The sequence below is a fragment of the Sparus aurata genome, chromosome 1, assembly GCF_900880675.1.
Source record: "Sparus aurata chromosome 1, fSpaAur1.1, whole genome shotgun sequence".
NCBI lineage: Eukaryota > Metazoa > Chordata > Actinopteri > Spariformes > Sparidae > Sparus > Sparus aurata.
The window spans coordinates 12,914,062-12,933,180 of record NC_044187.1 but is presented as its reverse complement, the minus strand read 5'-3'; the positions used below and the strand labels follow the sequence as shown (position 1 = coordinate 12,933,180).

Genomic DNA, 19,119 nt, shown 5'->3' with positions numbered 1-19,119 from the left:
ATCATGCAAAAGGCCGATCCGGTTTCACGCCGAAGACTTACTCAGTGTCCTCAGACAAAAAAGCAACTCGCCGGCTCATCCTAAAACAATAACAGAATAAAGTGAATGAGAGGAAAGAGCAGTGAGGGAAATGGACAGCATCAGGGTGTAATGCTAATGTAACTCTTCACATCCCAAGGAGAGGCTTCTAATTACAACTTGTCAATATTGCAGCACAACAAACAAACAGTGGAGAGCAATAATTTGACTCGCTTTCGCTTCCTTTCTCAGATGTTAAGTGACATAAACACAGACTGGATGAATATCAGAGCTAAAAGAAGACACATGCAAACAGTTCAACAGGCATCTCACATTATAGGAGGCAGATCATCGTCATCCAGCCAGAAGGGTTTCTTTCGCGGTTCCTCATTCACACTCCTCTTTCTCTCCTCCACCTTCACCTCCACCTTTTCCTCCACTTTCTGCTTTTCCAGCTCTGCCTCCACCTTACGTGTCTGGGTAACAGCTGGACTGGGTGGAGGGGTGAGCGATGGAGGAGAGAGAGGCTCCGTCACAGCTGTGATAGAGGTGTTAGGGATGTCTCCCTCGTGCTTTCCATCCTCCTCCTGCCTCTCCCTCAGCCCTGCTCTTTGAGGGAGGGTTGGGGCTTTGGAGGGCGGGGCCTGAGGTTCTGCTCGCACGGTAACGATGCTGCTAAAATCCAGTGACAAAACCGAGATTACCAGGAAATACAGCATTAATCAAGACTGCATCACACACAGCAGGAAAAAAAAGCATCTGCTCCGCTCTCTGTTTTGGGAAACTTTGTTGAACAAAGCCCAGTAGTTGATGTCACAATAGTGTCAAAAATATATTTTCTCACTTTCTCTCCGCTTTTAACTGCTGAGGTGGTGAGGTGTCAGCATGTTTCCATCCTAATATAAAGGACATTTTTTAAAAAATCAAAAGGAACATATTTTTCTAGAAACTGTTAGGCTGGATAATCTTAAAATCTCACGGCAACAAGGTATGTAACGGAGGCAGGATATCTTACAGTTTAACAGTAACCTTTTTTGTATAAAATGACACCAGTGCACTGATACAGAAAACTTCACATTTAATTTAATAATTATAATTTGTCCAAACCATTTTTTTTCTGCATTAAAATCTCTAAAAAATAAACGTTTTCCTTTATTACATATCAGGCAAAATATACGCCGATAACGATAATATTACATGAAGCTCTTCAGTAATTTACTTGAGTACTATTACTATATTCATTATTTTTTCCTTCTGATTGATTCAGTATTTAGTTGTGTCTTAAGCTTTAGCAAACTTTTAAAGACAGATATCTCACAAACTGGGAAATTAAACTGAAACAATCTGTCTGGCTAGATACCACCAGAAAAAAGTCAATAATGTTTTTATTTCATGGGTCTGTGATGTCCTGAAAATTATATTGCAAATGTTATCTGATAATTAACAGTAACAGTAAACAGATTTTAGCAGTAAAATTGGATTTATTATTTGTTTTTTTTGTTGTTTATTATCCCTTCAGATTTGCTTTAGCAACAATACATTTTCCCAGGCAAAAAAGCCTCTTTCAAATGAACTGAATTGACATTTATATCATCCCTCTGATTAGTAAAAAAAATTTATTTTCAAAAACAAAAAGTTCAAACGCAAGAGAGTAGAGCAGCAGCTGTTTCTGTGAAGTGATTCAGTGGTGATTTACACTTTGCATACAAAGATAAGAACAAGCTTCATACTCAATTAGAACTCCAACCAAAGTCATGCCAAACAGATCCAAGGTTAATCCTCAACAACAACAACAACAAAAGGCCATATACGGTAAGTCCAAACCAAGTACAAACTTTGCCAAGAATATGAGAACCAGAGCTCCAAGAATCCGACCACAAGAACAAATCAAAGTCAACCAGTTCTTTCATATACAAATAACACAAATCAAACCACATCAGGCATCCAGCTGATGGAACTCAAACATGCGAGCAGGGAACCAAAGTCAACCCAGATCAACTACAAATCATCCACAGAGAGTTATTAATGTTAGAACTGCAGATCATATAACATGTCAACTTAATTAAACCCTCATCTTTGCCAGGGAACTGTGCTTTGTTAGTTGCAGAAGATGAGTCTTCATTCAAACAGAGTAAATACCTTCCACCAGCCATCTTCTCTTTGAGTTTAGGTCTGTTGTGTAGCGGCTTCATTGCAGACACTGGAGCGACACTGTATTTAACAGATCCAGGTACAGGCAGGAACTGGTTGATGGACTGAGTAGTTTTGGCTACACTCGGTTTCTGGAATGATCCGGTCCTTCGAGCCATCATGTCGTCCTTCTCCAGGTCAGGCAGAGGCTCATTTTCACCATACTCATCGTCATCATCGTCACATTCGCTGTGAGACGTTGCCCGGATCACAGTCGTGTCAGGGCGCGGTTGAGGTGTTTCCATGGGAGCTCTGGGTTGCTGTTGCTCCACTCTATGAGGGAAACTCCTACAGTTGAAATAACTAAACACCAAGCTGGAGAATTTGTTTGAGGATGTAAACTACACAAAGTATTAGAGCCTCCTCATGCTGTTAGATACACACATCTCAGCCCACCTGGCGTTCAGTATCTTGCTCCTCTCTGCCAGCACTTCCCTTTTGCTCCGCGGAGCTGCATCAGTGGTGACCTCCCCTTGTGTGCAGCGTTTGGAGGCGGGCAAAGGCAGGAAACGGTTGTAAATCCCAGGGGCAGTGCTTTGTTTATGGAAAACTCCTGTCCTCCTCGCCATCATATCGTCTTTCTGAAGATCTGGGATCCTCTCCTCTTCCTCCTCCTCATCCTCCTCCACTGTTTGCCGTTCATACTGAGCCAGACGTGCATCCAGCTCAGCAGGAGAGGAGGGAGTTTCAGGGGGGACAGCAGAGGGAGGGGTAGTTTGGCTATGGTTGGCTCCATCTACCTGGCTGTGAGAGCATCACATTAAGCTCAAAGCGTAGCAACAACTATGGATAATTTACACCCAAACGTGCAGCTATCTTCAAATCCATGCACAAACAAGCTGGACAAGTGTCTCACGTGTGATCACTAAGAGTACAGAATACAGATCGTTAATGAGAAATAATTTCAAACTAGAAACCATTAAAGGGGAGTGTCTTAGCAACAACTGAGGGTTAAAAGAAACATGCAAAACCGATGCAAATCTTAAAAAAACAAAGAGCTGTGATGACATTTTGAGCAAGAACAAGCACTTTGACCATCAGAGTCTCCACGTACAAAGTGACATGTTTTGATTTTAAGTGCAGTGTATTAATCAAGTCTCAGAAGTGAACAGATTGTCATATCTCAGGAGAAATAGTTTAGAAAAATGTTTCAAAAAATGCATTCATTTTGCATTTGCTACATGTTGTCTCTATGGCCTGACCAGGATTTGTGAGGCTGACGCAGCCACTGGGGTGGGTGATCTTGCCAAAAGATAACGCCACGACCCATTTAATCTCAATCATGATCCACAACCTACATACTCAATTTTGGCTCTAGCCAGACTTGACATAGCCTTTCCATTTCTCAACATGTACCATTATAACACAATATTGCATTACAAACTGTTCTTTTTTGGTACAAGCTTGTTATCTGGTGTGCCGCTAAAATAACTCCATTGTTAAAAGTGCACAATGTCTATTTAGAGTGTAATCACTGAAAAATTAGCTAACATTATAAACAGAACGTGAAGAAAAAACTGTTTTGACATTATAACAAAAACTAGGGGTTGGCTGAAATGGTTTTTTTCATTTATAGGCTATTAATTGTGACCAATACCTACTAAAGTTAGCGAGCGAACCAGCTAGCCCCAGGCCTAAAAACCTCGTTCTCCCACCGGTCCAATGCTCCTGCCCTAGCGATGTAAACACCAAGACTTTGATGCTTGTCTGGCTAGCTGCACTGCTAACAGTCATGGATGTATAAAAAGAATATAGCTAGCAGCACTTATTAGTCACTGGTGATATGATGCCCCATATTTATTTGACCTTGTCCAGTCAGCAGTCCAGTCATCACTCCAGAGGTTTGTTTACATAGTGCAGAGCTGCTAGTAAATTAGATGTGAAGTGAAGTTTGGAAACAGACTTGAGAGGAGGTTAAATAGGGCAATCTCTACAATTCCCAAGAAAAGTCGATAGTGGACGGCTTCATATTCGATCATGATCTGAAATCATCAGCTTGCCCACCCCATATTGAGAATTACAACAATCTTATATAGTGGCCAATACTCTGTTTTAAATTAAAACATATGATAGATAAAAACTATTTCATGAGAATAGCAAGAATTTGGTTGCCATATCTCATCAATTGCATTTCCTTGTTATTTATCTACAGACATACGTGCCAGTACTGATGTATCACATGAGTGTTAGTTTGAGAGTGTGTGTACCTTTGTTTCTTATCAAAACTTCAAGCAAATCAGTTCACTGCAGGGAGGTGCATCCAAACTACCTAATTTACTTATTCAAATAGGCCTGAAACGTAAAACTTTTCCAAAATGACATCAACAAGCAATTAGATGAAATTATTTAATAAGTAATGGAATAGAGAGGGACCTGTTTGTTCCTCAATACAGCCCACACTAATGCAAAAAGGCTTTGGATTCAGTCGTCTTGTACTTGGCCTCGTCCATACCTGCGTTCCCGCTCTGAAAGCTGGGAGCCCAGGCCAATGGTAGGCATGGCTACAGTTGCCTTGGAAAGGAGTCGTCTTAGCAACTCCGTCTCCTCCCCTTCACTTGACGTGACTGTGTCTATTGGCTGCTCGATCTCAGTCACACCCCCAAAGGTCACAACTTTGCCATGACCTCGTCCAGCCTTTGCTGATCCGCTGAAAGGACTTCCATAATTTTTCTCCAGACAAGCCTGACACACAGGGGCCGGGCTGGCCTCACTGTACATACAGTCTCACACATGAAGACACGTATACAAACACAAATGCACACACAACAACAGCCAGCCAGAGGAAAGAGGGTGGAAAAGAAATCATGAGCAACTAGACACGGAGGATCAGACTGTGAAGACAAAGGAAGGATGAGGTGGAAATGGTGAATCAGACAGGAAGTGTGGATGGACAGAAGGGGACAAAGCATGTTCTGTATCTAAATCCCTTAAACACACATGTGCATTCACACATACACACCAGGCTTATTATCCAATTGAGGTAGCCAAATTTTCCTGGTAGATGCTGCTCCTCTGGTAGCACAAAAAACTCTTTATCCTATCTAATGACATCAGCACGGAGGGAGAAAAACAAAGGCAGCGGCAGTGCTCACAGCCAACAGTCGCCTCTCTTCTGGTCACACACACACAGAGCCTCATACACACCGGCCAGTTCCCTGCTCTGTTTCAATGCCTGTCAAAGAAGACTGAAGAGGCCTGAAGTGCACAATAGTGAGGAGAATAAACAAGCAGATGAGAACATGGGGAGCAACAGAGAAAAGAAGAGGAGGGAATATAAATCTGAAGACATAAATGGCTGCTTACGAAAGGATATAAGAGACTTATGACAGAACAGAGCTGAAGCTGAATACTAACAAGTAGACATGGAGGTATATTTTGAGGTTATTTAAGTAATTATGGTTATGTTTGTAACAAAAAAAGATTCTGACATGACATTAAATCTGCCTCAAGTACACTTTATTTAGTTTCAAGGATGCAAAAACCGGAAACAAGTGGAAACTGTTAGCTTTACTCTGCCTACCAGCAACTCTTAAGATTGTGTACTAACACGGTGTGTCTTGATTGTTTCCACCGCATATCTGTTACAACTGTTGGTGCAGGGATATTTGGATTTTAGCTGACACAGATAAACACTTTGTGCTTTTAAATTATACGTACTTTGCAGTGGTTTAGTGAGGATTAAACTAGGAGGACATTTGAAATAAGGTACCCAATGTATTCAAGCCAGTTTTTTCAGGTTTAAAAACTATCAAGTGAACTCTTGAGTGGGGTGAAACGTCTTTCGGCAGATTAATCTTCTGCCTGCAATGATCTGCTTAAGGCTGGCACTAAAACTAGAAGCTCACTCACTCATACTGCACAGTCATCAACCAACCACGCACTTGACATGCAGCATTTGTACTGCATGTGTGCTGCGACAGAGAGTGTGTGTTGGGCACCTGGGTTCAGTCATCTTGAGCCTCTCCCACTTCTGCATATCTGCCTGGCTCATGGAGGCAGAAACAAAGCTCTTTGGTCCGTCCCTGTGAGGGAGGGGCCTACTCTGAGCCCGCCTCTGAGCCAGGTCGTCCCTCTGCTTATTAGGCACCGCCTGAACCTTTCCCTCTTCTCCCTCTTCCTCCTCATCCTCCTCTTCCTCGTGGCGAGGGGCGGAGTTTAGGAAGGGGTTGTCTCTGCGTGTAATGATGTCAGGGACCGCTTCCTTCTCACTGCTCAGTCACAGAGCCGATACGATCGCATCACACGGCACATATTTCACATCAAAGTGGAGCACACACACCCACACACACGTCAAACCACCAGTGATCACAACACCCAAAGAAAGGAAGAGTATGTTTAACAGTGAGTTAGCGAAAATAGAAGAAAAACAGCATCACACACGATGACACGTGAGCTAACCTGTTCTCCTTCTCCTGCAGTGTTTGCTGCGAGGCTCGTCTAATGCCTTCCCAGCGCGCCAGGTCTTTGTCACTACACACAGGTGAAGGGACAAACTGGTGCACCTTGGAAGCGACAGGACCTCGATGACCTCGTCTGGATGCCAGGTCGTCTTTACGAACATCTGGGACTTTCCGCACCACCACCTCCTCTTCGCCGTCAGAGGAGGTGTCCCACGCAGATTTCTGAGAGCTCAAAAAGTCATTATCACAGCGAAGGATGATGTTCGGCGACGGTGACCTCACTTGCTGCTCTTCAGTCGTAGGAGGGCTGAGGCTGGAGACGGGATGGCGTTGCAAGGTCATTTCAGAGAATATCACAAATTCAGCGTTCCGTTGTGTGAGTTTGGATTCGACATGCACCCACAAATATTATTGGCAAGACCCCGTTGAATAGTCATAGATCACACACAAACGTATCAATGTGTGCGTAAAAAAACACAAGCATTCTTTACCAGATATGTGAGTAAATTGGTCCAAGTCTCAGGCAAGTCTCAAGTACTTCTTGGCCAAGCATGTCAAGTCAAGCCAAGTCGAGACCTTAGTAAAGGCAAGTCAAGCCCGAAGTCTCAAGTAGAACAGGAGCAAGCAGTTAGTTGGATGTGTTAGCCAACACACACAGACCTCATCATCATTTATAAGCCAGATTTTTACAACCAGATATCTACACAAATCACAGCACCAGTGTGAATGCAGCACTCGTAAAAACAAAATTACCATCATAAAGATCAGTTAGTGAACACGACCACAACTGCCAAACCACAACAGCAGCAGCTCTCATGCCTCTCCTCCCTGACCTGCTGTAGCGAACGGCAGCAGGCAGAACTTTGATCCCTGCTTTCTCCAACATCTGCAGCCTCCTCTGCTCCAACACTTCCTGGGTCGCCTTCTCCTCTTCCTGTTTTAGTTTTTCTCCATTGCTCTCAGGTGCCCAAGTGACAGTCTTGGGAGTTTTGTGGAACAGTCCTGGGTGACTGGGGAGCGGTGTGTAATGTCAGGGAAAGATTAAGGATGAGGAAGTTTGTGTGTCTGTGTGTCATTTACCCTCTGCTTCTTTTCATTTTCATTTCCATTTCCATTTCAACACCTACATATAAAACGCATCAGATTTCTTAGTAGCACTGATCATTACCTCCGCTGCTCTCCCTCCTCCGTATGCTGTTTTCGACGTGGAGTCGGGATGTAGGAGCTGGCGTTGGTTCGGTTGGGTAGAAACTGGTTAAAGGGAATGGAGCTCCTTGCTTCACTGCTGGCAGTCCGCCTGGCCAACATGTCATCCTTTCGCACATCTGGCCTCCTGCCGGGGGCATCGGCCTCCGAGTCACTGCCTCGCCCTGAGAGATTCAAAGAGTGATGGAGCGAAAAAGAGAAAAGAGTTAAGAAGGTTAGAAAGTATGTCAGGAACCATTTTTATTTGGTCCCTGTTTTTACAGTTTCTTAAAAATATTTCATTACTCACATAGCTTATTTCTACTTTCCCATCAATCAATCAACAAATAATTAATCAATACAGTATTTCTGATTCTGATTATATTGCAGACAGTGAGAAACTATGACAACATCTCTTGCCAAACCTCTGTTTTAGCATAAATCTTTTCTTGTCGGGCAATAAATATTAGTTGGTGAGGCATCACACTTTCTCTATGACCTCCAGGGAACGTAGGGAATGAGTCTGTTCGCGGCTCTGGAATAGTGTTTTTCTTGTCACCCTGCTGCACACATTTCACACTGTCAATACAAAAGACACAAACAGGATGCCTGTGATACTCCCCTCACACACACACACAGACAGACAGACACACACGCACACACACATACACACTGACATATGAAAGGCAGGATGTTGACCCCAGCCTGTGTTTCCCAGGTCCAAGTCTCTAGTGCTACTTAGACCAACAGCTGCTGCATCTGGGGCACTCACACACACAGTGTGGGTGAGACGTTCAGCTGTTGTCCACAGCCTGCCAGACTGGCCAAAACATACCAAGGTCAAAACCTCAACATGTTGGAGAACAGCAGTCAGACTATTTAAGGATGAGTGGTTTTGTATTTCTGCTTAAAGGGATAGTTCAACATTTTGGGAAATATACTTGATTTTTCATCTAATCGAGTAAGATGGGAAGATGTTGTTGAGTGCATGTATGTACATTAAGTATGTGGATGGATTAGATAAGCATGAAGACTGGAATTGGAATTCTTATTTTAAAAAAAGACATTTATGAGAACTAACCATCACTGTTGCCGCGATTCACCACATCAGGAGAGGGGCTGTGCTGTGAGCGTGAGCCAAAGGAGTCCAAGCTGTCAAAATTAGAAGAAAACACTTTAATATTTACTCTTTATTTACTTGAATGCAAACGTAAATTTTGTTTTGATACTAACACTAAAATGTAGAAAACCTCCACAGCTGCATTTCAGTCCTCATCAGGAGTCTGAAGCACCTCTGGTGTGTATGTCCACATATTTGGGCGTTCGTGTGTGTGTGTGTGTGTGTGTGTGAGTAAGTGAGTGAGCGTTAACAGATCTCTCACCTGTCTAGGGAGTTGTCGCGAGTGTGTCGTGGTGGAGAGAGAGACTCGCTCCTCTCAGAGTCCCAGCAGTCATAGCCGCTGTCTCTAACACTGCGCTTCTGTGGACTCTCCCCTCCTTCTTCAGTCTCCTAAAAACACACACGTGCACCAAAACACATCAGCAATTAGGAAATGGAGAAATGTATAAAGTGGAAATGATGTATCACTGATGAGACAATACATGGCTTGAGAAAGGAGAACACAAGCTAAATAAACAAAGAAAAATAGGCCAAAAAAAAAAACATATCCAGCGTAGGAGATCTCAGATGATATCTGACTTTGGAATTTCATTTATTTTGTGGTTAAGCTATCTTTAAACTATAACTTAAAAGTATTACATCGTAAAATGATGTATTATGATATGATATATGATTATTCTAATGATGATTATGATGATTTAAAAAAAAAAATCTATAGTACTTGGGCATGTAGAAACAAAGACAGAAACAATCGATTCCTATGAGCTGTGGACTGAATATTAAACAAGAAGTTATTTATTTCTGAAACAAACTGGACGCGAAAGCTGAGTGAACACATTTTGTTTGTAGATACTGAAGTTTTTTCTGAGCATCCTGTGAAGATTAGCCTATCAAACGCAGAGAGGAGTATCTTCCTTTTCAACTCATATCCTGTTGCTCCTTTCTTCTCTCCCTGAAATAGGAGTAGCTGCGGCGTAGCATAAACAAAAAAGTGTCCTGTCTCGCGCGTCTCTCCCGCACCCCAACAAAGACGGGAAGCTAACTAATCCATCCCCCGCACCTCCTCCGCGCCGCTATCTGTCTGTCTCCAGCTCCTCCCCCTCCCTGCTCTGTCCTCTTCACTTTGTTTACTCACCACCTTCATTTGAGCGAGAAGTCCTTCAAACTCCTTGAGGTTGAGAGTAGGGCCGCTGTAGGAGGCACAGCCGCTGGCAGCCTTCCCGAGCCAGAATACCGTGTTCAGCACCTGAGACACATCCATACAGGGAGGTTTGGTGAATATTCATAAATGCTAAACACGCTGACGGAGAAGATAAAGCAAGAAAATTAAAAGAGAAGGCCATGATTACTCACATTTTTTAGTTTGCGGTTGCAGTCAGAGTCCCTGATGAGAGAAGTGTGTTACTGACATGTGATAGTACATTACAATGGACATAAACAGGAATTAAAGCCACACACAAAAACAAACACACGCCTATTTACTTGAGGTTAGCTCGCATGGAAGTGTCTTGCAGGTCCCCGGGGTCAAACAGTTGGGAGCCCTTCAGGCCTAACTCCTCACAGCCCCGCAGGAAGACTGACAGGTTGTCCTACAGGAGACAGCAGGGAACCACAGACAGAGTTTATCACTTTGACGAACAGGGTGGTTTACAGGTCTGCGTGTCACACTGGGGAGTGTCCTCTTACCAGCCCAGCGATGGGGGTGGGCAATCTGTTGATCTTCTTGACCAGTCCTGGTTTGATTGCACTCAGCAGCCTGCGTGGAGGAGGGGAGAAGCAGAGATTTATTGAGTCTCAGAGGGGAATTTACTTGTGTTGTTGCCACTTCAGACATCAGAAACTGAGTGGGAGTGATGTCACAGGCTTACTCGCATAACAGGATGCCATTCTCCAATCCGCTGCGGAAGTCCTTGTCTCCAAAGCTCTTCCCTGTTACAGCCTGGAGAAGGACAGGAAGAGACAGATGTAAGGGAGGTGGGCAGAAACAAAGGCTGCAACCTACATTTATTTTTATTACTGATTAACATCACTCATTTTTTGATTGGCTAATTAATCATTTAGCAGTGTTCTTTACAACTTCCCAGAGTGCAGGTGATGTCTTAAATTGCGTGTTTTGTCCAATCAGCTGTCCAGAATATAAATATACTCAGTTTTTACAATGATGTAGAGACAAAACAGAGAAGGTGGAAGTCAATGTTTTGTACTTTTCCTTGATAAAATGACTTCAATAAATACTTCAAAATTGTTTTCCATTTTTTGAAAGACTACTAAGCCCACAAATGACTACTTTCTTCTTTCTAAAGATACACCATATGTATATCAGTGCAAATATACCAGCCTTACATTAAAATGATTTCTATTGTAATTCCAGTAAAATATACAGATTTTAAATCTGTGAAATAGAGCCCACTGGAACAAAACTGGTGCTCAATATCAGCAAAAACTCTGACTTGGCAAAGAAAAATGAGGTTTGATGCATCATTCTTTTATGCATCACTCATCAATTTGACATTTTCAAAACTTCACAGAAATGCAAAGAAATATTAGCCTGAAGGAATTAAAGTCAGCCTAAAGGCATCGAGAGGAGACAGTGTACTCATAATTCACTCAGGCAACATTTCAGACTTCATGATGCCATAACAACACACAACAGAAGCAGCGGGATTGCATCAGATGCAAATTGTACACCCTGAAGTACACAAGACCATGCTGTTGTTTTGTCCTTTTTCAGCCTCTTACTTGCAAAATAGATCCTGACCACAAAACTATATATATATATATATATATATATATATATATATATATATATATATATATATATATATATATATATATATATAAACATTAAATAGAACAACAGAGAGAGGATTTAGGATCAAAATCAATATGAGATTTCATCAATTGTGTTGCAAGAACATTTCCGAAAATACTAGATGTTTCACAAATGAAGATCTGCTATTTTTCAGTTTTTTTAAATTTGTAATAGCGACACTGTTTCACACTTGTTTTAGACCTAATAGGATTGCTGCAATTCATTAATTACTTGACTTTTGCATTGTGCTTCACTGTGTCCACGACACAGGAACCTGCTGCGGCCCGGTTCACCCTCCCCCAACATTTTGCTTCAGTAGAAACCAAATTAGAGTGACGCCAAAGACACACTGCTGTGTGCCCTCATTCCATTTTCCCAAAATGCACCCACGCGCACGTCCCTGATTTAGATGCACGCAGTAGAAGCCCGAGTGAACGATAACCTCAATCCTCTAACCTGCACTCCAATTTACAGTCTATCCTGAGCAGGCAGGAGAGGAGGAGGAGGAAGAGGAGGAGGAGGAGGAGGAAGAGGAGGAGGAGGAGGGAATCAGGAAGCTAAGCTAAGAGTGACATACAACCAGAACACCAACCCACACACACACACACACACACACACACAGCAAACACACACACACACACACATACACGCTGCTTTCTGGAGCGGTTGTGTAACCAGCAGCCAAAGATGAATCGAAAAGAAGAGAGGTTTGACTGTTTAGACGTCTAATCCAGATTAGCACAGATTACAGTTATCACCCAAACCGTTAACTGCAGGCTCACACTCTCTCTGACTCTGCTGCTCATATACAGCGCTCCTAAACATCCATCCACAACAAACACACTGAGCTTTTAGTTTTCTTATTCTGGCTTCGTTTGCTCTTTTGGTGATGGGCGATGTATGTTATTTTTTTATTTTTTTATCATGTACATTTCTGAAGCACATGTACCATATGTCAGAAATACAAACACACACACACACACACACACACACACTCTGCATCTGCAGCTATGAAAACAGCCTATTGTTTTTTGTTATATAAGTGATGACCAGATGTTTCCCATTGGCATCTCCTTCTTCTTGTCTCTCATCATCACATACACACACACACACACACACACAAATACACACACACAAACACACACACACATATGTTGGCATATGTCGTGTTTATTAAGGTTTGACCCGGGCTTTGAAACATTTACAGCGTGGTCATGCATAATTTACTGACCAAGGAGAGAAGTGTATTGAAGGAGAGCAGGACAAGTGTGTTTAGTGTAGGTAGTGTGTGTGTGTGGGATGCAGGACACAGACAGTGGGCCGGGGGTGGAGGCAGTTAACGATCGGTTACGTGTTAAATGTTGAAACTGAAATACAGCTATTAGACATAGTTACTGGTGTGATTGTACATGTTTTGGATGGAAAAATTTGAGCAGAAGAAACAAGATGTGCGTCAAAAAGAGAGATATGGTGTATGTGTGCGTTCAGTAAGCATTCATGCCCCCCTAAAAAAACTAAGCCAAAGGCCTTGGGGGTATTTCAGTGCCAGCAACAGTAATTTGACCCTTTCTCGCTCCCTCTCAAGCCTCATGCTGGATTGCACTGCTCAGTCAGAGTGAATGGCAGCAGCAGCTAGCATTTAAACCCTGAGGTGAGAGTGTGTGGGGGGCAGAAGTAGGCCAAAGTATCCTTTACTTTTATTTTAACAACTGTAAAAATGGAAAGAATGACAGGGTAGAAAAACAGACAGCAGAGGGAGAGAGAAATACGCAATAGATCAAGTTAGTGGTGTAATGTCTAACGAGCACAACATATGCTCAGCTGTGATGCATTAAAGAGACAAAAGCCAGGATTTTGCAGGCCCAGACGATGATGATATGGGGCCATGCTGCTGCTACTGACACAATATGTTTATGTTTCTCCTGAGTTGACCTTCAATTTGGACCTCTCGTGTCCTACCATTACCATTCTAGTCACGGAGAATAGCATCTGTTTTTTCAGTCGATAAGAGAAGAGGAAGGTTGTTTGACAATAGTTGCTGCTGTTTTAAAGATATTTACATAATCCTCAAAGACTTTTCTATCGATTAGAATAAAACATATATTTAGTTTGCTGCATGATGGTAAAGATTTTTCATATTTTCCAGGCTTGGACTTTTACTGCCCGACTGGTATGTTGTTTGGCTGATATTGACCCACCACCAATATATTGGTACGAGCGTACATGTTGCCCGATATATGCCCACATGAAAACTCTGTTTTAAGAGAGAGAGAGAGAGAAATTACAAATCAGAGAAAGATACTTGGGGTAATTTATCAATATTATATTCACAGTAAGATTACAGTTTCAGTGCATTTGTGTGATATTGGACAATAAGGTTAATTGTTAAACTGTAAAATATCCTGCTTCTGTCACATATCTTTGTCACAAGTGTTTGATAACCCTTCGTTGAAATATTGACAATATTCAGAATATTTATAAATGTGTTACTGGAAATATAAAATAACCCACAGAAGTAATGTCAAGTAACATTGTTACATCCAAGGTGTAAGGTGTAAACTCAGGCTTTGACGAACCACCCTGAACTGTTTATTTGCTTGAGTGAAGCCAGTTGATGAGTCATATATAGAGGGAACAGACCACTGCAGATTCCTGTTCTAATGTTATCATGTGCTTATGTGTTTTGAACAGTAATGGCAGCATGTGGAGAACAAGAGAAGACAACAAAGGGAAAGAAGAGAGAAAGGCAGAGAGATAAAGTCATAATCCAGATTGAGGATGAGTTTAATCTGGATCAAAGTAATTAACCAGAGTGATTCAACATCAGAAAACATCACTCCACAGCTGCTGACAATTGATATCTGCTCAATATGAGGTACAAAGGCACTTCTTAGTGTAGTGCATGTTTTGAAAATGCATTGTAATATACTTTTGCATCACAGTAAAATAAATGAGTCGAATACTAAAATATTTACACTGACATGTGAAGATTAGGCACGACTATCATGTTAATCACAGCATGATATTTTGGTAATTTTAATCTGATGAAAATAAACAAAATATGGCTAAACATATAATCCTAGAGGGGATTTTTAATTAACATTGCAAATCAAATATGTCAAAATAAAATACAAAATACTGGTATGAGAACATGTATTACTCTAATAATTTGTAATTAAAAATAAAACACCAAATTACATTCTACACAAACTGATACTATCATATTTTAACCATTTAGTGGGTCATTATGGGTTGGATTTTGTTGGGCCAGCTGTTGAATGGCACAGACAGAAACTCTCAAAATTAAGTCATTATTTTGTATTTTTGTTGTTTAGTTTATCATTCTAGTAACTTAGTGTTTACTTAATCTGCTAGTTTAACCCCAAATGTAGCCTATACTTATCTTGCATTGAACATGGATCATGTGAGGGGTTAAAACAGTTTTCTAATGAAAAAGCAACAAACATTTTTCATACATTATAAATGATGAACCAATAATAGACAGCTATCAATTGAACCAATTGCTTAATTATTTGCATCCCTAATCTGTGGTGCTGTCCGTGGAAGACTACACCCATCCTGGCTTAAAAAAACTCCACTGAAGCACAAAAGACATCTCTGCCAACAGCGAGTCTGTGTCATCGTTATTGCACATTCTTTCATACAGTTTTTACAGACAGTTTGATGCATGGAAAATCCATGAATCCTCGCTCTCACACTCTCTCTCTCTCATGCAGACACAGCTGGTTGTCTGGGACCACTGAAGTTAATCTGCCCAGGACAGCTGAGACATCTGGCACACACACACACACACACACACACAAACACACACTTGTTCAGTCACACACATTCTTTGGTTTATTCTGTGTGACAGACCTAACTCCTGCTATGTACTGTATGCCAGTGACAGCAGAGGTTAACTCCTGTCACTAAAGTAAACTTTGTGTTTCTCTAAGCCCGTACAACTTTAACCTGCTCAATGTCACATTCAACAGGTTTAGAGCACCTTGGGCAGCGTGCATCGGCTTTGGGAGGGTCTAATCCCACCCTGTCTCGGCTATAAACAGATAGAAAGGTCTTGTTTATGCCAGTCTCATTTCCTGATCGGGTCATGTGGTGATATATAGCCTACTGCTCTACTGCCCCCCTGGAAACAGTGACACCTGAGAGCCGGTCCATGTTATGTTCCCATAGTGACCGGGGTCACCAAACCGGGTGTGTCTGAGGCGTGTGTGAGCAGTATCATGCATAGCTGATCGCCATGTGTCTGTGAGTGTGTGTGTGTGCATACGCTTTGCATACTCTTCCACACACACTGGCTCAAAATGCTGGCCGGAGCGCAGGGTGGCATGGTTAACCCTGAATCCTCCCCACCTGAGAGAGCATGAAAATACACCCCTAGAAATAGAGTCAGCCTGACCAGTCTGAAAATAACAGGAGATTTAGGAGGCAGGAAGACGACAAAGGAAGAGGGACAACGCTCAGAGACTGCAGGAAAGATTAAGATTAGAGGTCAGCATTAACCTGACTAGACTTTCTGTGCTCACTACTGATTTTATAGCGCCATCAGTGGTACTAGGGTTGTGTATCGTAATTGTGATAAAAACTACAGATCATCTTAGATCTTGGATATCATGATGAGGCATAAATGTCGTCTTTCTTGGATTTAAAGGTTGCATTTAAGAAAAGTTTTTTTTTAAAAGACAGACACAATAAATTAAGTCCATTATTGTAGCGTCATTCATCTGTTAAAAAAAAGTGAAAAGGGATGCTTAATACAACAAAGCACACTCCTACTTTAAACTTTAAAGGTTGTAGCAAAGCGCTCTATTTCTTTCAGATGTGTCAGAATTATTTAAAAACCTAGCTGATGATGACTGAATTCTCAAAACTTGACTATATATGCAAACTTCTGTAATCCTCCTTTGTGACTGTGGTGGGCACAAGAATGACTTGTGGGAGTAAAACACATTTAATCTGAAGGGATAACCGGGCACATTTGGTGGAAAATTGTCTGTGCGTATTAATATCCCTAAAGCCACAAACTTAATAGGTCATAATTCTCCATGGAAAGAGATTTTTTTTTATATAAATGCTGATCATTCTGATTTTTCTTTATCTGTATGTGGGACGCTGACAGATTTGATCTGGGTGGTTGGGAGATGAATGATCTACTTCTGTGACCTCTGACAGTCTAAAAGTAATCATGGAGGAAAGATGCAGCCGCAGGCGAGCCATTTAACTTTAGACGCAGACAGATAGACAGAGCACTTTCCTCTCTTGTCCCGCTAATCACTTATCCGGTGATATAAATATCCACTTGGGGGAGTTGATGGCAAGTAAACATGATCATTCAACATTTTCTTTTCTAAATAAATGTTTGTTAAATAATCAATCTTTAGTCTGTTTTGTGGGTTTGTTTGTTCTGCCGTGCGACTTTTAACCTGTCTGTCACCTGACTCCTTTTTGCAGAATCACTGAAATGAAAATTTGCGGTTTATCTGCAACATATCAGTCAATGAATAGATTTAGTTGAATGGAAGAAAAGTATTTGCCAAATAGCCAAATGTCAAACATTTGCTGGTTCCAGGTTCCTTAATTTGAGGATTTGCTGCTTTTCTAGGACATCTGTGATGGCAAATGAAGAGTTTGGGACTGTAAGTTGGACAAATGAGGCAATCTGATGATGTCAATTTGGGCTCTGGGAAATGGTGATGAGTATATTTCACACTTTTATGATATTTTAGAGCCAGGCCACATGCTCAATCTTGAAAAATGACTCCCTTGTTGCTGTTGTTATTGTTATCTACAACAAATGAAATTGTGTGCCAAAACAAATCTATCTATCTATCTATCTATCTATCTATCTATCTATCTATGCCTGCATCTAACTGAATGGTGTGCACAGATTGTGATAGTACAGCCAAAACTTGTACTTTCTTCTTCCCTTTTGGACCCAAACTGAGATTGCAGTTAGCAGGTATAGCTAGGCTAAAGCGGGGGACAAGCACCGCGATGAAGGGACAGAAAATAGGTCATAAAGCAGCTCCATGGGCGAATCATGATTCACCGCTCAGGCTTATGGAGAGAGGCGTTTTTAGAGCCGACAGATGATGGTGGAAGCGATGCAGCACACCGCCGACGATAATCTCATCCGAGGCGATCAGCCGCTGGTCCGCTGGAGCATCTCGTGCGTGAATGCTGGCCCGGTTTCATAACCATGGCAACCGGAATCCCCTCGTGCCTAAGAAAGGGGGCGTTACTCCTCCGAGCAGTTCGAACCCGTTATCTCCGTCGTCACGGAGCAAATGGCAAACAAACGTCGACTCTGAATCGTTTTCACTTGTTTGTCGCCCATTTTTCTCGCCTGGCTGGTCATAAAAGTCCCCGCAGTGACGGTATTGTGGGCTACATTTCAGTCAGAGCCACACATGTGCGCAAACTTTTAACACATATGCTGCGGTAGTTGTCCGCACACGCTGCGGAGCCGTTGTCCCACACGGTAACCCGACACTGCATCGTCCCGACAACAGGTGACGACGCACCGGTGCTGTCGGGTTGTGTATTTATATCCCAGTGTGTGACAGTATGGCCCATTTTGTGTGCTGTGGCAGCAGCAGCAGCAGCCCCCCACCCCCCGAGCCTCCCCGAGCGGTCACTTCACTTACCTCTATCCATTTCTGAGCCTCCTGACAGGCTGGTTCGGGATGGTGGGGCTCCTGCCGCTCCGAGTCGTCCCGCGGCGGGGCATTCGGGACATCTCGACCCGCTGCGGAGCTAGCCATCTCCGGGCAGGCCGTTAGCCGAGGACCAGAGAGTCTACCGGACGGTGATATGTGATAAGCCGTGTGTTGGTGGTGCTCCCCTCCCCGCTCTGTCAGTCCTGTTATCCTCCTCCTCGCTTTCTGCAGTTAGCCAGCCCGCAACTCCACGCACAGTCAATGCGTTGCGTAGCCCTCTCGTGCGTCCCCGCAAGCCCTTCGCTCGCAACTGTGACAAGGAGATGGAGGAGAAAAAAAGAAGGGCTCTAGCGACCTACGCTGCAACACGAACCAGGCGCTAAAAATAACGATTCTTCACCACCGCTGAAGTGCGTGAGGCTGACGCTGCTGCCGCGCAATTTAGGGGACGTGAACGCGCAGGCAGGAATCTATGCGGGGGGAGGAGGTCGAGAGACACAGCGAGAGAGAGGGAGAGAGAGATGGGGGATTGCAAATGATGTCCCGTTATTTCACAGTTCACATGAGGAGACTGACTTCATGCTTACCTGCGCGTTAGAAAGTACGCTGGGTTTAAAATGGAGAGCAAACTGAGAGAGAAAGTGGCAAGAAAAAGTCGAGCTTCACAGAGTCCATTGCTCTGCTGGTATGTCAGAAAGATAGTTTGAGGTGGCA

General features: G+C 42.7%; 1 protein-coding gene across 5 annotated transcripts in view; it reads right to left on the bottom strand.

Annotated features, from left to right (window-relative positions):
- The window catches only part of LOC115583456 (LIM and calponin homology domains-containing protein 1-like), a 28,803-nt gene extending 9,684 nt beyond the window's left edge, over positions 1-19,119 (bottom strand). Inside the window, exons 1-17 of one of the 5 annotated variants that reach the window (XM_030420330.1) lie at positions 18,394-19,119; positions 10,782-10,852; positions 10,600-10,669; positions 10,396-10,502; positions 10,267-10,297; positions 10,049-10,159; positions 9,176-9,303; positions 8,875-8,945; positions 7,777-7,978; positions 7,442-7,618; positions 6,607-6,921; positions 6,147-6,416; positions 4,661-4,918; positions 2,605-2,952; positions 2,158-2,481; positions 352-693; positions 42-80 (exon numbers count right to left, since the gene is read on the bottom strand). In XM_030420330.1, coding sequence (XP_030276190.1) covers positions 42-80; positions 352-693; positions 2,158-2,481; positions 2,605-2,952; positions 4,661-4,918; positions 6,147-6,416; positions 6,607-6,921; positions 7,442-7,618; positions 7,777-7,978; positions 8,875-8,945; positions 9,176-9,303; positions 10,049-10,159; positions 10,267-10,297; positions 10,396-10,502; positions 10,600-10,669; positions 10,782-10,852; positions 18,394-18,510 — 2,981 coding nt within the window. In that variant the 5' untranslated portion in view covers positions 18,511-19,119. The remainder of the gene's footprint in view (positions 1-41; positions 81-351; positions 694-2,157; positions 2,482-2,604; positions 2,953-4,660; positions 4,919-6,146; positions 6,417-6,606; positions 6,922-7,441; positions 7,619-7,776; positions 7,979-8,874; positions 8,946-9,175; positions 9,304-10,048; positions 10,160-10,266; positions 10,298-10,395; positions 10,503-10,599; positions 10,670-10,781; positions 10,853-18,393) is intronic. The other 4 variants (XM_030420339.1, XM_030420347.1, XM_030420355.1 and 1 more) reach the window with 4 other exon arrangements.